Below are 20065 nucleotides of genomic sequence, written 5' to 3' on the forward strand. Positions count from 1 at the left end.
ATGGAAACTATTTCACAGGTCCAACTAGGAAAATTTTTTCCAATGTTGAACCTGTGAATGTATTTTTCTCTTTTAATAAAGCCCTCACTGAGAAGCTCTATCAATAGCAGGAAAAAAGCTTGTAATTCCATGGGCAAGGAAATATAGATGTAGAGCTCTATGCAGTTTCCCTACAGGATACCTGCCACCTAGGGCTCTCCCTTGTGTCCCTGATGATTACACTGTGTATTTCCTTCTACAGAAAGGAAGTCTGGTTCCAGGCCAACCACTATAAATATACCAACAAGAAGCTGCACTTTTTGGATGGTGCAGTATCTTGCATGATCACTGCCACAGGATTTTCAAATTCCCTTTGTTTTAGCCTTCCATCTCATCTCTCCTGCAGGCTGGAAGTCAAGTGGGACTGCAGGCAGTTTTTATGAGATGGTCATAGAGTGCCCAACAGGAATGCTACCGACCTTGAGCAGCCAGCCTCTGGTGCCTTTGGCTGCTGCTGATAACTGCTGTACACCAAGGCCCGGCCGAAACAGGTCAGGGACGACGTACACCGCCCTGGCAACCGCGGATGGAGCCTGGCCGAGGAAAAAATTGTTAAATTGCTTTCCTTGCTGTATGGTTGCTTTGAAATTCCCATTCAAAGGCACCCGAGGGGCACATAATGCCTTCCTTCGGGCTCTCTCCCCTACGCGAGCGAATTTGAGGCCAAACTCTGACTACAAAGCAAAACCCTTCAGGGCATGGGGGGTGGGCGAGGTCCGTCCGCCCGCCCCCATCGCCCCCGGGACCGGCCGGGGCGGCTCCCCCGGGGATCACCGCAGCGCAGCGGGTGCCTCCCTCCCCCGGGCCCTGCCGGAAAGGCTGCGGGCAAACAGCCCCGCCAGTGTCCCCGGCTGCCGAGCTGAGCCGAGTCGGCGGAAAGGGCGGCCGAGGCGGGGGCATCGCGGCGCGGCCACATCAGCCCCCGCCTGCCCAGCGCCGGCGCTTGGCTGCTGAGGCGCACAGCGGCCCCCAGGAGGCGGCGGCGGCGGCCGGGGACGCTGAGGAGGAGCCGCCTGCGCGGCCCAGCGGCGGCGGCGGGCGGGCCGGACACACCGACCAACCGACCGACCGACCGAGCAGCCGCGGCACGGAGAGAGGGAGGGAGGGCAGAGCGGCAGCGCAGCCCGCGCCGGCAGCGCCATGGCCACCAAGGTGAGTAGCGCCCGGGGCTCGGGAGGCGGCGCCGGGGCACCCTCTGTACCAGCGGGCCCGGCCGGGCGGGCGGGGGTCCCGGGCGGGCCGGGGGTCGGGGGAGCCGGTCCCTCCCCGCACCCTGCCGCCGGCCGCGGGAGCAACGGAGGGAGCGCCGCGCTCGGGCCTCGGCGCCACTGCCCGGCCCCTGCTCGGGGCTCGGCGGAGCAGCGGCGACTCCGGGGCGGGGGAAAGTTGTTTTTCTGCTGTGTTTGTGCCCCTTCGTCCCCGCTCCTCGACGGAACGACCGTGGGGTCGAAGAGCCGCCGGAGGCCGAGGGTGCTGCTCCTGCAGCCCGGGCGTCCCTTGCCCCGCTTCCACCGAGCCCGGGGAGCGGCGGGGCGCTGGGAGAGGCCTCGGCCACCGGCGGGCCCGGCTGTCCCGGCCCGGCTGTCCCGGCCCGCTCGCCCCCCGCCGCCCGGCCCGTCAGGGCAGCTGATGCTGACCCCCTCGGTGGCATCCGGGGGTGGCTGTGCCGTGTCTCTGGTGGAAGCCCACAGTCCGCACTGCGCGACCTCTTAAGAGTAAGCTGTGATTTTACACGCAAAAAAAAAAAACCAAACCCAACAGCAACAACAAAAAAAGACAGGAAGTTAAATTGTTTTGTTCAGTTCTTCAACAGTATGTGCTGCTAATGCAGCTGTCAAAATTAGCCCATCCTATCTGAAAGTGGCCCCTTTCTAAATAAACAATATTTGTTTACTATAATGGTTGATGAAAGCATCTCTGCTTGTGTAGGTGTGAGTTAACATGCATCAGCAACTCATCTGTGACTTGTCTAAGTATCTCAGGAAGACTTTTTTGGTATTTGAAGTATTACTTTGAGTCACCTGATTCCATTAGGTTGGCCATCAGTTAAAAAAACTTCCTTTTACTGAGACCTTTCTCATACAGTGCACTACTTATGTTGCTCTTCTCAGCGCTGAAGAAATTCCACATCTTGAATGTGTCAGATTTAGTGTATAAGTAGCTGTTTCTGTAACCATGTAAGCTGATGGTGGCTCATCAGTAAACTTTTTCCGAAGCATCGAGAACTTGATTTTAGGTTTCAAAATCACTTAGGCAGTTTAAAAATACAGTGAATATAGTAATTATCATGAAATTTATGTTTCTGTTGAGCTTTTAGAATTTTGTTGATAGGCTTGGTTTTTACATTGGTGGGTTCCAGTAATTCATGGGATGTGTGTATGAATATTTTTTACTCAATCTAACGATTGTAGGTAGCAAGAAAATTACTTCTGGTGGCTATATACCACATAACACACGGTATGTGAGGCAGATACTGTACTAAACCAGTGTACTGTTTCTCAGCTCCCTTTGAGGTGCGCTATCCTCATGGGATCCAGTGTTCTGTGCCGAACGCACGATCCATTTTATTCATACATTTGGAAACTTTCACTCTGCTGTTCTTTAAATATTTTTTGGAAGCATTATGGCCCCAGACGGAAGGGCGTATAATTTCTGACTTCCTAATCCAGACTGGCTTAAAATCAGGTGGTGCAATTTTTTTCATTCTAGATATTGTAAGATATGTAAGATACTTTGACTTGAAGGCTAAAATTGGTAAATGGTAGTCAAGAAGGAGTTGGTATATTATTGCTATTATTTTGCTATGCTGGTAACTCTGAGCAGTACTGAAGAGAAGCTTACTTTATTTTCTGTGAACTCTAGCCAGGAGATGGGTCCCTCTCTGCAAACTGCCCTGGTTTGAATTTTATTTTGTTCACATTGTGCAAATGTCAGCTATAGTAAAGGATATATTGTCTTTTTGAGGAGTGTAAGGGAGTAAATGGCTGAAAAAACAGTTTTTAGGAGCTCAGCCAACTAACCAGTCACCATTTCATTTGGAAAGTAATTTTTTTTTTAATTGTAAACAAATTTCTCACCTTCTGCTCCTTCACAATATGCAAGGTGTATTTGTATTTTATGTGAAATGTTAACAAAACTAAACTGTAAGTAGTTGTCTGGAGTATGAATTTTTTGAACTTTAATGGTGTCTAATCCTATGTAGCTGATAAGGGTGACTGACAGTCTGGCCTGGCCTGTACTGCACGGGCTGTTAGCGCTTCCTGAATTGATTCCTGTTTAAACTAGAATATACTTTCCAAGGAAGGCTGGGGGCAAATGCAGTCTTGGTTTGAATGCTTTCAATGGTGAAAAATTCAGTCTCTCTTTTTTGTTGTTGTTTTTAAGCCATCTCTCTTGCTGTTGATGCATCTTTCTTTTGAATCTGAACTTGCCCAGCTTCTGTTTTCAGATTTATCATTTTCTCTACAAGATTTACAAATGCTTGAATCAAGGTGTTAGATTTTGTGAGGATGGAGGATGCAAATAGGGATTTCTTCCATAGCTAGCTTGTAATCCTTGGCCAGTTTTCTTGCTCCCACTTAGATAAACCACAGCAATTAAATTGCTAGGGTTTTCATGTATGAAGATGTAATATACAGTGTAATGTGCTGGCTCTTCTCTGTACAATTCAAAATCAATGCATTTCTTATTGAAACAATAAAAGCTTTTAGGGGAAAGGACTACTATTTTCATACCAAGAAGCCTTTACTGATGCTTTCCTAGCATATTTGTTAGCTGGCAACTTGGCAGGGAGTCTTCTGTCGAAACAGGTGGGGTGGCTGTAGGCCTTAAGCACTCTGAAGGCTGTGGAGGCTCTGTCTGATGTGAGCTACATTAGCAGGCCATTGCTCCTTCTCCTTTTTTGCTCCTCATCCCATGCTGTATGTACATCCGAGGAGTCTACTCCAACACCTGTCAGGCCTGTTTTTAAGATACAGTAAGTTGCTGAAATAGCAAAAATATTCACTGAATGGAAACAGTGGTGTCATTTCTCCAGTTCTAGGTAGTTGCAGTAGTTGAAAGTTTGCTCAGAACTGATCTGATACAGAAGGTTGGGTGGGGTGGTATAGTTGGCAGCAGGAGACTTTCGCAAAGAAGGGTGAAAATGTAAATGGGAAATGGGGGATCTAAGGCTTCTGGAGGTAGTTTTTCTGTTGGCTAGATCCTTACTGTAGCTTGGCAGTGGACTTTGTGGTTAGCTCAAGGTTATGTGCTCAAAATACTGAAACAAATGTTAAGTCCTATCAAAATAAGAAAAAAACCAAGGTTATTTAGGAGACTTCTAGAGTTTCACAGTCTGAACCCAACTTCAGAGCTAAAGCAATTTCATGTCCACATTTAAGAACCGGTGATTTAAGCTAGATACTTTTATTTTGGATGCTTCCTTCAGAAACAGAGTTAACCTTACTAATTCCTCCTTTTTAACTGTGTCACAAATGATGTGACGCAGAAAGTGCCTGAGCCTAAAAAATTTTCTTAACTTGGTCACAAGGAAGATGCAGTTCGGTAAATGTTTCTGTCATAGTTGCTTACAAAAGCCACAGGTAAAATTGTCATTCTTCTCTTTGTTCCTTCTTGGTTTCTTTGGCCTTTCCTATTCTTTCCCCACTAGAGTTTGCCAAGTCCCTGCTTTACTCATGTCCTTTCTTTTGTTTTTGAGCTTCGTTGAATAGGGAGAGCTAGAAATGTCAGGAAGCAATATGCTGGCTTTTAAACAATGTTCTCTTTACCTTAGCCTATTTTTAAACTTATTTATTATTTTAAAATGTAGGTAAGTCCTTTTCTTGAAAAGGCTGATGTTTTGCCATTTGTTAAGCCCTGATTTCAGAAGGAAGTGAGAGAACTGAATAGGCTCTGGGCAAGACAGTTCTTCCAGTTCTTCTGGAACGTGTGCTGATAACATGTGGTGAGAGTTTTAATATAGAAGTTGAAACTAGGAGCTGATTTATTTGTGTAACATTGTTGATGTTGGTGACATTGCTTTCCCCAGAGAGATATTTCATAAGGCAGTTCTTGATAAGCTTTGTGTAGTTGGGCCCCTCTTACTGTCAATTCCAACAGGTTTTTTTTCTTTATAACTTTAAGGGCACTTATATCCCAGCATTATGTTCTTGATTGTTCAATGGTGTGTGTACTTTGAGGACTCATTTATCTGGTTCTGTTTTCAGGACTGGGCCCCTTTTTGTGGGAGGAAGTCCTTTGAGATGAAAGCTTAGACTGAATATTCTGTTCTTTAAAGAAGATACAACTTAACAGTACTTCTAAAACAAGGAAATGCTGTTCAAGGCTTTCTTGTCCATCTAATCATGTTGGATTTTCTTTTTTAATGTCACGGCGAGGTATAGTTGAATTCAGCATGGTTCTTGTAGTTGTGGTGAAGAAAGGTCATGATTTACATATGAAAATTTCAGGCAGGGAAAGGTAACAACACATTAGCCTTAAAGATTATCCCTAAGTGTGCATCCTTCCTTTCATCTTTCTTTTTCATTCTCTATTACTCTCAGCAGTGTAAGGCTTCCCAAAGAAGTCCCACATTTTCCCTTATACCATCACTTGAGTTGGTTAGAAACAATTCTTTGTTCTGATTTGCAGCTGGGAAGTGAAGCACCCCTCTGTGCTAAACCTTCCAAAATACCCAGACTTTGTGTTCTGCTAATCTGCATTCTGCATTGTCTTAACTTTGGAAGTAGACTCCTTTCATAAATCTCATCTTAAGGGAAGATGCGGTTAATAAATCTTAAGACATCTGTGAGTTGGGATGATCCTCTTCTATGCAGATCACGTCATATTCCATGCAACATGTTTAATTATTTAAATTCAGCAAAACAAGACATAATACAAAACATGAGATCACAGATGATCTGTGTATGTAGATTGTGATGGAACAAAATTATTAGGTGCAGTAATGATTTTGATGTTACAGTCTAATGATGTGAAATGTTACTGAGTCTTTTAGGCTAGTGTTAAGTAGATGTGGGGGTACTTCCTGGAGCTTTTTAGATGATTTTGTTTGGTGGTTTGTTTTTTAAGGGAAAACAAGATGACTAGAGAAGGGCAAAATGTTTGGTAATGCAGATTAACCACAGATTCCTGACCTATTGGAGGAGTGAGATGCTAGGATGAGCATGAGAACTGATAAAGTTATTTTATGAAGACACAGGTTTTCTGTTCTTTTGTCTTTCTGTCTGGCCTCATGGTCTTTTAAAGGTTCAGTGATACGTGTTTTATGTTACATTGCAGAAATTACCAGTTCAAGGTTTCTCATTTCTGTGCTGGAAAACTGGAGAGCTGGTAAGATTCTGAGTGATGCTGTGCTTGAGTAATGATTCCTCTGACTCAGTTTTTCAAAGTTATTTTGAGCACCTAGGCAGAGTCATCCGAGACTCATTACCAGAGGTCATCATTCAAAAACATGATTACAGCAGCCAAAGAGAAGGAAGTTTGATATCAAATGTCATAAGCTACATCTGGTTTATAGATTCAGAGTTTCAAGTTTTCACTCTGGTAGAATTTCTCATATATTGGTATTACTTCAGCAATAAGGCTTTACAGTTAACTGTAGCTTTGTAAGAAAGTTTATATTCTTTCAAGGTTTTCCTCTGAATTATCTTCGTCCTCAGATTTTCAGTTCTTGAAAAAAGTCCTAGAAGAGTGTCGGAATATTCAGTAAATCTCTCCTTATTTGATTAAGGCCTCTGGCAAATTTCAAAGTTTACAGGGATCACCAAGGTAAAAATCATTTGAGAATTTTGCCATTTCAAATATGTGGGTTCCCTCCTCTATTAAATTTACAAGCAATTGTAACATTTATGATGTTGGGAGCAGTCTAGCAAAACATTTTAAAAGCAGGTAATAGAGAGGAGACTGTAAAATAGTGGGAGTGATTTGTTTCAACCAGCCCTGAAGCAGGACAGATGAGCATTTAGATATCTAGAATTATTTTAAGTAAATAGCTATTGCAGTGTTCAGCATTTAAAGCTAAACCTCTTCTATTTCAAAGCATGTTTCACAATTACAGTTTCTCCGAATTCACTTTACACTTCTCGGAGGGCTGAAAATCAGAGCTTGTGCTTTTATTTTCTTTAGTTGCATTCCTGCTTTCTCAGCAATTTATGACTGGAAAGGAGCTTCCCAAGTAACTGAAAGTTCAAACAACAGAGCAGTCTTGTAGTAGTTCAATAAGCAAAATTCAAGTGCTACTAAAGAGAGAGGAAAAAAAAAAAAGGATATTGCTTTCAGAAAAATTTAACTTAAACTCTGAGCATTATCACTTTCTTTCCCAAACCTTCTTTATCTTTGAGCTTTGTATGAATAACAAATCTCTGTCAACAATATATATATAAAAAAAAAATAGACATTTAAGACCAGAATCATTTAATTTTGGCAGATAGTCCTCTGTAAGACCCACCGTAAGGGGAGAAGGGCACAAGGAACAGTGCTTCCTGTAGGGAGCTGCCGTTATGCAGCCTGGTCCGGCTGTTGTGTAGTTGTGAGGAGACATTTGGGACATGGCATGGTATGAAGGGCACCTGAGCCATCCTGGGCACTGCTGGTAACAGGGTGTGTGCTCATAGAAGTGTGCTGGGTAAAGTCAAACCAGTGACTGTGTGTGAACATGTGTTTTGTGGGTAAAAGCTCAATTTCCTCCTGTATTTTAGAGCAGCTCTTCCCCCAGGTCTTGCCCTTTAAAGGAAGCCACTGTACGGGAGGGGTTTCCAGTGTGCAAAATAGGTGGCTGGAAGGAGGAGGAGGTGGTGAGAAGATGGGCAGTGCAGCCTGTGGGAGGTCTCTGGGGAGTCCAAGCAGAACAGCTGCTTCTGGGGAGAGGCAGCCATGTCTGGCCCAGGGTTTCTGCTAGTGGGACTTGCCCAGCTGAAATCATTCAGTCCCACTCCTGTAAAAACGTGGAGACTGGTGAAGAACTGGTTGGTGGGTCTTATTTCTTATGACTTGTCATTGAGTTACAGACTTCTGCTCTGAGTTGCCATCTGCTCCTCCTTGGCATGGGAGCTGTTGTGCTTTTATTTTGTGTATTCATATGGTATCTCTGTTTAAACATAGTAGGTTTTGGACTTGCTTTGCTTTTCCCAGCCTTCTGAGACCGCAGTTGTCATTGTTCAGAGCAAAAATCAGTTGTCATCTCAATTCAAGCAGTATTTGCTTTCCTGGTTGATAGAACAAATTGGCTAATTTGCAAGAACAGCTATAAAAATACTCTTAGAATAGCTTTAGACTGTACCTCCCTTCTGTATGACGAGTTTGGGGTTTTTTTTCCCCTCGATGGTGATTATGTAAGTGGTTTCCAGAAGAAAGACAATTGATATTACATTTATTGTTTTTTCTAGTTCTTATTTAAATTCTGGTATTGCCTGAAGAGCCTATCCAATTCATCTTTCTGCAGCAGTAAGGCGATGACTGATGAGGTGCTTCACCTTATAGCTTCATCAGATTTGAGAGTGAAGCTTAAATGTCTTATTTCCTCTGCTACATTGGTTCTTTTTTGGGGGGTCAAGGTTCAATTCAGTAACTGAATATTGCAATTACATATGATAATATAACGTAATTAGTGCTTACCTAGTTACAGCACACTTCTTTCAGCAGTACTGTAATTTCCTTCCTTAATGGCCCTATATTTTTCTTCTGAAAATGATTGCTTGTGGAATACAAAATTAAGCATCTTCCTTGCTGCAAATAACTAGACCTCAGTCTTGGATGTTTGTATGAAGGTTGTTGAATGACAATTTTTTTATCAACAGCTCTGTCACATTCTGTCAAGCTGCCAAATTTTCTAGTAATTTGTAAGGAAGCAGAAGTTCTAACTTTCTTTTCAGACTTATTTGATGTTTTCTGTCACTGTAAAGGTTGCTGGTAAAAGAAAAGTTTGTTAGGTGTTCTGTTAAACTTTCAATGTTGCATGACTTAATCCAGTTCTGTCATTCATTACATTTCTTGGTTTGTTTTTTTATTTATTAAATGCATCTCTTCAGGCATTCTTTTTCTTCTTTTTTTCTCTTTGTCTTAAAGTGGGATATGCCTACACTGCTAGTGTGCACATTGCATTAAATTGCAGGTCATTAATGTCCAGTTCAAGTGCTGAGTGTTCTCTGGCCAGGTCTAATGACTGAGCTTTGCTTATTTGGGCTGCCATTTATCATGAAACGAAGTTTGTAATCTTACAGGGTCTTGTACTTTTCTACACTGTAACTAGAAAAGCCTAAAATAGCTGCAGGCTTGGATACTTTAGAACCCAAAAAATGTGAACCTTGCCCACTTCTAGAGTAAAGAAGCTTCATCTGATAAAATGGTAATGCATTTATGTTGGTGTAGCAATTACCTCACTTGTGTTCATAAAATGAAAGTAAACATAGGGTTTTACAAAGTAGTGTTTCTAATAAGAACTGAGATATAATAAAACATTAGTATATTGATTAACGTTGGTTACTCAAGTAACAGAGAATTTAGCAGAATTCCTTGTGGAGAGCTCATCCTGCTGTGTTTCAGATTTCTTCCCAACTGCTTTCAGTGAGCATGCTATTCAGCACGTGTTTTCCTATTAATATTTACCAGTGTTTGGGACTTCAGAGTAGTACAGCTATTCATTCTGTATTTATGGATGAAGTTTATTTGAAACAGCACCATTTTAACACGCACTTAGTTTGCTTTGCCAGGTATTCATTTGTTTCTAGAGTGGCCTGTGCATGTGGTACATTGAGATCCGCAATATGTAATAGTGTGCTGAGTCTGAAAGGGCTTGAAGTTTGCTAGATAACCAATTATTAGATAATTACTCATTTTTTCTAATCTCTGCTCTCGTAGAGGCAGCACTATTGTGACTACAAGCTGTCTTAATGAGTAGGTCACAATGTGGCAATTTTTCTGGTAAGTGCTGCTGGCTTTTTCTGAAACCTTCACATCTTACTGGCTCTGTTCTTTGGGGACAGAACTGTGCCCTAAAGTTTCAGGCAAACATCAGGGGCTTGGCACAGCAGGCTTCTGAAACACGCCACTAAATATTGGTTCAGCAAACAGTTGTAAGTTTTGCAGTTTGATTTCAGAGATACAGTAATGATTAATCTAGGCAGAGATTTTAATCACACTTGAGATAAATGCATCCTGCTTGACATCCGTAAATACAAACTCATGCTGCACTTGCTGCATTTATTACTTGCTGTAGTCATGGTGAAACTGGAATTAATGTTATCAAATTCAAAATTGTCGAGTCCCCAGTTTATCTGAGGATCTGGGAAAGATTGGTATTCAGAAAGGAAAACATGGGGAAGGCTGGGCCCTCGGAGCAGTGCAGTAAATTGATTCTGAAAAAAATCTGGTATCACTGGCGTTCCTCACTTATGGTAGGAGTTTTGCAGTACGTTTTAATTGATAACTAGTTTATAAGTAATGTTTTAAACAACAAAAAAGCTTTTCAGGTGCTTAACCCAACGGAAAGCTCAGATGTGATTCAGGGGAGTATCTGAGTCAGCATTTGGAAATATCTCTAAATCACATGGGTGTCTTAAATGTATTTCTGCAACTGAATTTCCCTTGCTTCAGTATTGCTTGGGTGCATGGAGATTCTGCTCTTGGGTCTGACAATACCCCATAAATAAGTCAGTATGAACACACCAAAATGTAACCACCTCTTTTAGTAGTGCATGATAGTTGTTCTGAAAATATGCTGGTTTTTTTAAACCACTGAACTGCTTATAGATAATTCTCGGACTTTAATATTTTTAAGCACTGCTGTAAATCTGGAAAACATCACAGTTTCTCTTTGCTTTTTTCATGCTCTGTGGCATGGTTATCTACCCACCTGGCTTGTAACTGCATGGAAAGAAGCTGTAATTTGTTTCAACATCTTTCAATTTTGAGATCTGTTTTACTCTACCACTTTTAAGAGATCTTAGTCATATAACCGTTTTAGACTTCATTCTGCATCAATGACTTTTAGTCCCAGATGCTTGAATTGAACAAGAGACTTCCTGTGTAGGAATTCACTTGAGCGCAAGTTCTTGGTGTGCATTCTGCCTGTAATGCTGGCCAGGGCCACAAGGGTGTGGTGGTATTTGCTGGTAGGCTGACAGCTGTAAAGAAGCTCATGTTCTGTGAATCAAAAATAAAATATGAAACAAAAAATGAGTGGAACTAGTCTGAACTGAGTTCAGGTGGTCTTTCATGACCAAAAAATTATTTTCAGCAAGACAGTAAAGTCCTTTGTGGTAGATCTGGAGAGTTAATCTGTCCTCTCTGAGGAAAGCCCAAGTTGCTGAAGTGGCTAGTAAGCTGTTGTCTTTATTACTACAGGAAACATTTCCAAGTCTCTTTAACACTTGAAAACTTGCCTAGACACTTCTTTCTTACTTCCATTCTAATTGGAGAAGTTGGTGGGAATTGAGTATTGCCTTCCTGTCCCTTCCCATATAAAGGTGTCAGACTTTGTGGTTTGTACTTTTTGGGAATGCTTCATATTTTGTTGTCAATATGAGATAGACCTTTTAATCCAGTATAATACTTAAATAAATACCGGCCTGAAATATTGTAGTCACATGCAACTTCTGAGTTTTGCATCTGTCTGCAAACATATTTTACTAGCAGGAAGAAATTACACAAGTCCTTGTTTCTTAGATTTTTGTCTGTGTTTAATTTAGTTCTAATATGCTTTTAGTCAGTACTGTTGACTTCAAATGATTAGCTGCAGGCTAGTGAACTTATTTTAGAGTTGAAAAATTACCCAGAGGAAAGTGAGCCAGTGGGTCAAGAGACATTTTTCATGTGAATTTGTAGAGTAATGTGAGGATCCAGCAGTTAGAGCTGGTGAAGGAACTTGGAGTAATGATATTTGAATATTGTGACCTCTCTTCATCCAGAAGTGGAGTTGTTTACTGAATTTAGTTTTACTTTTTGGATGAGTTTGCTTTAATTCTGATGTTGCTAAAAGCAGAACAAAATCATATTGAAAAGAAATGTAATACTAAAGGGAGGTTTTAATTAAACAAGTGAATTTTATTTTTTGCTTATTGTTTAATAAAATCATAGTATAAAATGTTCAGTTTCTTCAAGCTAGTTTTCTAGGCAGATGTTGCTGAGCACAAGAAGTGATGCCTAGCCCAATACAAGCAATATACATTTTCTCCAGTTTCTCTGTAGTTAAAAAGATAAACATTGGTGTCTCCTGCATAATAAGTCTTTATCACTTTACTGGCAGTTGGTAGTATAATAGATAATCTCTTGAATTCCTAAGGTACTGTTTCTGTAGGAGTCTGTCTTAGAAGACAGTGTCCCTTGTGTCCTCTTATTCTTCTTTTGTCAGTTTTGTTTTGTGTCTTGTCTCTTTGGAAAGCCTGTGAGAGGAACATGTAGACATTTCTTGGCCACAGTCAGGACAGAGAGTAGCTGCTTCTCCAGGCTGAGAGTCATAGCACTTGAGGAGCCACTTGATATTTCTGCATAGGCCATCCAAATGCACACTTTGCCTTGCAGTCTGATAGAGTTTGATCGAGGCACTAAAATGAAAAGGCATTTTTTTGTCAAATCATAGCCCCAGATGTTTCCTTCATCAGTAGTATAGATGTTTTTATATTTTTGAGGTCAGGCAGGATGGGGCTTTGAGCAACCTGGGCTAGTGGAAGGTGTCCTTGCCTGTGGCAGGGTTGTTGAAACAAGATGATCTTTAAGATCAGTCTGACCCAAACCATTCTATGATTTTGTGATTCAGTGCTGCAGATCATGCAGTGAAAATCTCTTTGGATTTAGAACACTTAGCTTTTGAACGAGCTTAGATTTCAGGCTAAAGGGTAGGGAAATTATTAAATCTCCCAAAATGTTAGGCACTGTTGGAAGACAGCTGGTGTCCTCAGTCCTCTGAAGTGGGAAAGACATGAGGGGCTCCTGTCTGTGTTCCTGTATTCTTACTGTTTTGGACACCAACCCTTTTAAACTTCTTGCAGAATTCCCTGTCATTTCCACAGAAGGACTTAGCATGTGTTTTGATCTGTGGAGAGTTTTTTCAAAGATGCATTAATTAAAACATGACAACTTAAGTAGTCTGTGAATGGTGAAACAAAACAATGGCTAAGCTGTCATTTAGATCTTTGCCTACCCTGTGTCTTCCCCGGAGCTTCACTGGCACAGTGAAGACAGCGAGGGGTTTGAGGCTTCTGCTTCAGCTGATAACAAGTCAGATGTCTTGCACTTATTCTAAGCAGTAAAATACCTACAAACCACTAGTTTTTTACAGACTGTAATCACAGGGCAAATTGCTGGGAAAGATTAGCAGAGGAAAGAAAATGCAAAACTAGTTTTAATTGTTTTTTGTGTGGAATAGTATTGTCACTCTTTAGACTAAATGCTTAATTTTGAACCATTCTTTAGGAAGTAATCAAAATATACTGCTAATTTCTGAAGTGATGTATTTGCAGCTAGGCTTTTGTCTGTATTATTTTCTTTCTGCTTTCTTAATTTCTCCAATCCTGAGATCCCAACCTGTATCCCAGCTCTGCTATTTCTGTTTTATTCTCTTAGAAGTGCCCTTTAGAATGAATATTTTATTTCTAAGAGCAGTATTTGCGGGGAAAAGTAATTCTGAAAAAAAAATAGTGAAAGAAACCTCACAAAAAATGTACTAAAAACCAAAACCCAAACCCACATCCAAAAAGCTTTTAGAAGATAACTAATAAAATGAAGTCTGGGAAGAAATAAATGCATTTTCTTCTTCTGTGCTTCCAGGTGTGAGCAACATAGTGCATATCAGTATTTCACAAGCAGCAGATTTCAAAGGCTTACTATACCTACTGAAGAATATTTGTACTAACTGAAGCAGTTTTTGTAGCAAGCTGTTCTGAAGTTTATTCATACCAGATGTGTTACTGGAGTTACTTGAGGTGACCAAAAGCCCTTTGTTGTTCATCCCAGCTAAAAGCTCAAGTCTTCTCACTGACACGGCCATTTAAAATGTGAGGACTTTGACTTGTTTAGAGCCAATGCTAATGATTAACTTTTCCTTATTTAAAAAAATTATTTATTTAAATTTTGGCATTCTGCCAGGCTTCCCAAATTATGGTTTCTGCTCCTCCAGTAGATGCAGGTTTTTTTAGAGTAACCTGCACTTATCTGCCTCGTATACTTCCCAAAAGAGAAATCCAGAATTTGATCCTCTTTCTGTCAATATGGGAACTTCTGCCACCAGCATGAGGTGTTGCCATCTTACTGCTGTGATACAGCAGTGGTATTTCTGACAATGGCAAAAAGCAATTTAAACCTCTGAATCCCTGTCTCTTGACAAGAGCAGTGCAGGGTGGCTGAAGCTCTGAACTGCTGAAGTGCCAACTGTGAAGAGAAATGTGTGCAGTTATGGGAATTTCATGCTATGAAACTTCTATGGATATTTCCTTTGTACTGTCTGCCACTGCCAGCTGACCAAGAAAAGCAGTAGTGGTACAAGTTTCCTCAATTGTAATACATGGTTGAAACCGATGAATCTATGGTGTAACACTAGATCTCTTGCTAATACAAATGAAGCCCTGTGCATAGGGAAAGTATTTTCAAAGGCGTGTCCAGTTTTTTAGGGGCTTCTCCCAGTTTTTGTGCTATAAATCATACTTTGATGCAGAACTGTTGCATTGCAGTCAGGAAGTCCAGCATTACAAAAACATTTAGCTTCAGAAGTGTGAACTTAAAGAAAAGCCATTCTATGTGGGTCGTTGATCATTTATCTCAAGGAAGGCTGAGGCAGGGACGATGTTGTAAAAGCTGCTCTGAGCACAACTGATGTGCATTAGCTGTTAGGCTGTCTGCTTATGGCTGGTGAGGAATACACAGGGGCTTTCACTCCATGACAGAGCTACTCTGCTGCAGCTGAACTGTAATGCAGGCAAGTGTGGCCCTGTGCGCGTTCAGTTGTTCAATTTCAGGGTAAGGTGCTTTTCCTTCTTTTTTTTTTTTTCCGAGTAACTTTGATTTCACTGCCATATCTGGAGACTCTAGTATTTGCATCTGTTCTTGTATTAGACGGAGATACATTTTACCTTTCCAGTCTGGTCATCACTAGGGATGTTTTGCCAGTTTTTCTGAAGGCTGATAAAATTTGTCTGTTGCCTTTTTTTCTGGTAAGCTCTCATCATTCCTGTGAACAGAAGCAAGAATTTAATACTATGGTATATTACGTGAAAAAGGCTAAGAAGACTCCCTGGTTAAGAAAGCTGCTTTTCCCATGATTCAGATGTCCAGCATCTGAGTGCTGTTAAATTGACTTGCAGAAAATGGATAAATTTTGGCAACCTGCTAGAAAAAGAACATGTCAACACTTCCATCTGCTGCTGCTGCTGAGGAAAGAGCTCTGGAGAGTGGTGCTTTTTACACCCCTGCTTAAAATGTTCTTGTATTTCTAAAGGTGTGCTGCTTCTCTTCAGTTCATTTTCCAGGAAAGTAAAGCAGCTTATTCTTATATTTCCCTGGAGGCCAGATGTGCTGCTGGAAAAAAAGCAGTCAGTGTTATTACTGAACACAGTTTTTGCCTCTTCATCTCTGTTTTGCATAGCATAATCTGAAAGTGCTGAAAGCCTCCATTCTAAGGGAAAAGTTTTCATGCAAGGGAGCATTCAGAGTTGTTAGGACACATGGTTTTCTGCAATGATATGCTGCTCTAGTGGAGAACACCAAGTGTTTGATTTGTTGTGCACATGGTTTGGGGTTAGATTTGTCAGCTGAACAGTTGAAACTTGTGTGTTTTTTCTCAGCTGTTTTTATTTACACTGCAGTAAAGTATCTTTTGACCAGCCAGAAGTATTTCCATTTGATACTCATGAAATTAAAAATGGGGGGGGGGGGGAAATTCTGTTTTCCTCTGGTTTTCTATAAGAAGTTGTGTCTGGGTGAGGATTATAACAACCTGCAGTTTTGAGACAGACGAGACTTGATGGTAAATGTCTGTCTTTTGGTATTTTTTTTTTCCTATCACATAGCTTTCTTTCAATAGAAATTATTTTATTGTCTCCAGAAAATATTACTTTCTGGTTAGTTTTTTTTTCTTCCCCTTATCCTCCAAGTACAAGAAGGAACTCATTGCTGTACACTGAATCATGTTATTAGTAAAACCAAATGTTTCAAACATTTCTTTATGTGGTGTAATAGCAGAGTCAGTGCACAGTAACGCCGTTGTGTGTCTAAACACTTAAAAATTAGATTAGTTTTGTTTTTCCCTCCCTCCTCATGCCACATATAATAAGCCTAGTCTCACTGCTTGTTTCTGCATTTGCATAATTCTTCCCATATAGAGTCTCAAAACATAATTTTACATATTACATTTTATGCACAGCAGTAGTTACTTATATCTGCAGTTGCTTGCTTTTCTTTTTCTGAATTGCTTGCTCTGTGAACTACTTCCCTTTACCCAAGATGGAGTTGGAATATGTCTTGTATAAAACCAAAAAAAAAAAAGAATTGTTTGCTAAAGTTAGGAACCTTTCCTTCTTTCCCTGGAAAACATTGTAAATATAGTTCTGGACATGACAGAGAACAACCGGTCTTAAATCCCTGTGGTAGAGTATCTCCAGCAAGCTCCACATGAGATTTTTATCTTTTAAAGTTGTTGTTACTGTTGAGTGTGCAGTTCAAATCTAGGAAATGTCAGCTTCCTATGTGCTGAGTTGCTCTTTGTACATTCAGCCTTACCCCACTTACTATTTCTGTAAGTTAAGGATAATTTGTGCTGATGCTTTCTTAATGAAGCCTTCTACAGAAGCTGGAAGCCTCACTGTTACGTTCTTTTCCACATACAGGCTCGTGTTATGTATGATTTTGCTGCTGAGCCTGGAAACAATGAGCTGACGGTCAGTGAAGGGGAGATCATCACAATCACCAACCCGGTAAGAAAACTGAGATGGAGTTTGCTTCAGTGCACTTTCCTGACCTACTTCTATCAGCAGATGGAAGGAAAATGGTGCTGGTGACATCTGAAAGTCCTGGCTACCCTTCCCTGAAGAATTAGCAAAAAACCAGAATACAAAGAATTTTCTAAAAATCTCGTGGAAACAAATGCAATGTTTTGGAGGATGGGGCCTTCTCAAACTGTGCCCACACACATCAAAATGTATTCAGTTTTCCTCTAAACAGAGCTGAGAGACAAGTAAGAGGAAGGAACTAATGGTGATGATAACCTGTACATTTGAATGCCTCATCTATTTTTGTGTGCCTAATATTGCACATTTTGTGTGTGTGTAATCTTTCATGTGCTTGCCACTTGCATTTAAATGTGACATCCAGCTCACTTCTAGGTTTTGGGTTTCTTAATCAATGACTTCAGCATTCCAAGCTTGGTAAAGAACTCACAACAAAAATTTTTTACTGAAATTTTGTGTCCTTTCATAATTAAAGAAATATGAACAAGGGATAGGGAAGAAGTGGTGACAATACCATCACAGTGCTATCAGGGCATTGTTAAATGAATAGGGCTTTTCAGCACTGACATTTGATTTATGTCCACATTTTGAATTTCAGTGTACTTTAATTGTCCCCTTATAATTTCAGTGTACTTTAATTGTCCCCTTATAATCACACTTGGTAACAAAGTATTAGTTGATTCTGCTTTGATTTTTATGTAATGATATGGCTTAGTGAATAGGCTTGCCTTTTGAAACAAATACAGACAAAAACTACCTGATTGTGAAGCGAGGTCTTATTTATTCATTTGTGTAAAACACACGCATTCTGCAGAATAAACTCAGTTCTTTGAAGATCCCAGGCATGTGTAATCCTGATAATTTTTAGTTCCACTGATCTTAAATACTTGAAGCAGATATTTAACAGAGCCAGCACCCTCTTGGATAGTGTGCTGTGTTATGGCAGGGGTAGCATTTTGAATGAATTCAGGAGCTTAATGCCATTTCACTAAAGTAAGACTAAATGTAAATAAATAGATCACCACTTTTAAACTAGCCTCACTGATCAAAACATCTGTGGCTTAAAGCAGTATACTCAAAGTAAAGTAAAAGTAAAACTTTGTTTTATGCTGTCCATGATAAATTGCCGCAAAGGTTCTGATCTTTTTTATATAAGTTCAGATGGCAATAGCTGAAGTCATGCAAAGTCCACTGATGATTGCTTTCAAGTGTAGCGGTGCAAATATGACTTCTGGCTCAAGATGTCATTGCTCTTGCAGTTTAACCAAGCTAATTGAATTTATAATCTGAGATGTCTAATTATTTTTGTGTTCTTGAGCATTAAGCTTTTAGGTATGTAAGAGAAATAAATGCAAGTTGTTATTTCACTAACTGCTTGACCTTTACTGCATAAAATCTCGAATACATAAGCAGGCTTCTCCTTACTGGAGTGCCTGTAAAGTGCAGAACTATATAAAATTTTGAAGTGAAAGAACAAAATTGTGAATAAAGAAATACATCAATTAAAAAGCAAAATAAGAAAACCTAAAATTTAGTAATCGCTGTCTAGCATATGTGTCTCCAGCATCTGTGAACTAGCTTGACATGTAGCTATGTGTTCCCTAAACAGGATGATTTAAAGCAGAGCTGGCTTATTCCAGATAATGTTGTCCTGGAATTAACTTCGCTTAACTGCAAAGATCTACAGAGCTCTCATAGTATATGTAGAATATGTGTTTAAAAAACCCCAGACAATATGAGGATGTCCCACTGAGATCAGAGCTGAACTGTTGTTAGTTCCTTCTAAACTAATAGCATAAGACTACTTCTGAAAAGAAATGTGAAGTGGAAAGAATGAGTCCAGATCTTACGTGGCGCATGTGGCTCTTTTAATTTTGAGAATAGCCTTAACATTTCTGTGGGTGATATCTCTCACTCATCACATGTCTCTGCACCTTCAATAAATGAGGCAGAGATTTTACAGATATCACCAACAGTTTTATTCTTTGAGTCTTGTTTCTTTATAGTGTGTTGATTAAAATTAATTCATTGAAATGGACATATTAATAGCTGTGTTTATATGCAGTCTGTGGCCAGACAGTTGATTGTGGTTTTATAAATGATCAAAAGTGCTGAAAAATCAATTCTTTTTCCCCTTCATGCTTGTTAAAATCTGAAGGCCAGAATAGCTGTGTAAAATCAGCATGGTCTGCGTTATGTTTAAATGAGTATCTGCTGCTTCAGCAGCTTTGAGTGAGTTTGTTCAGTTTCACAGTCATAGCTGTGTTTTGAACATTGACAGCAAGACAGTGCTTCCTGCTGAGCATTTGACAATTGACAGCAAAACAGTGTTTCCTGCTGAGCTATTTGAAGCATGTTGTGGGATCCATCTAGCAAAATTATCTGTATATTACTTCTTTTAGGATGTTGGTGGAGGCTGGTTAGAAGGAAAAAACAGCCAAGGCGAGAGAGGACTTGTTCCAACAGATTATGTTGAGGTAAGTGACTACACTGCTCAGCACTCAGAAAGCAGAACTGCTGAAAAGGCCATCCTCTGGTGTGCTGACCAAGCTGAAATGCTTAAATAGAAAGCTTGGAATATATAATCTTATTGTGGCAGTTGTAGTTGGCTTTGAACACCAGTGTAAATATGCCATCTGAAGCTCCTGAGCTTCTTAGTGGTTTACCAAGAAATGCAACAGGAAGTTGTCTATAGTAAATACAGCTGATCCGCAGAACATGAGTTGTTTTGAATCTGATTTGGCTTTGGGGGTCTCATAATCCAATAATTGGGGCTTTTTTCTGTCTGAAGATAGCAATATGGAAGTGAAATGAGTAATGCACATTTACACTGGTGTTGCTGTGGCAGACTTGACACATGCTCATAAATCTGGAATGGAGCCACATTTCTGGGGCTCAGGATCTGGGCTACAAAATCCAGGGACTACTCAGCTTTCCTTCTTACTGAGACTCTCTGTTGTCTCTTCAGTGTGTGTTGTCCTGATTGTTGTTTAAAGACCAGTGGTATTGTTTTGGGAGTGGAATGGGATCACAGTGCAAAGACTGCGATCACATTCACTCTTGGATGGCCCACTGTCTGCATGTGTGCAGGTTGC

The 20065-nt window shown here is 40.5% G+C and overlaps 1 protein-coding gene across 3 annotated transcripts in view; it reads left to right on the forward strand.

Moving 5' to 3' along the window:
- Nucleotides 1-999: 999 nt before the first annotated feature.
- The window catches only part of SNX9 (sorting nexin 9), a 59244-nt gene continuing 40178 nt past the window's right edge, over nucleotides 1000-20065 (forward strand). For 2 of the 3 annotated variants that reach the window (XM_084202330.1, XM_084202331.1), the window contains exons 1-4: nucleotides 1000-1191; nucleotides 6319-6369; nucleotides 16851-16937; nucleotides 19373-19447. In XM_084202330.1, the coding sequence (XP_084058456.1) occupies nucleotides 1180-1191; nucleotides 6319-6369; nucleotides 16851-16937; nucleotides 19373-19447 (225 nt within the window). In that variant the 5' untranslated portion in view covers nucleotides 1000-1179. The remainder of the gene's footprint in view (nucleotides 1192-6318; nucleotides 6370-16850; nucleotides 16938-19372; nucleotides 19448-20065) is intronic. The other variant, XM_084202332.1, reaches the window with a different exon arrangement.

The sequence above is a fragment of the Fringilla coelebs genome, assembly GCF_963513975.1.
Source record: "Fringilla coelebs genome assembly, chromosome: 3".
In the NCBI taxonomy this organism is placed as follows: Eukaryota; Metazoa; Chordata; class Aves; order Passeriformes; family Fringillidae; genus Fringilla; species Fringilla coelebs.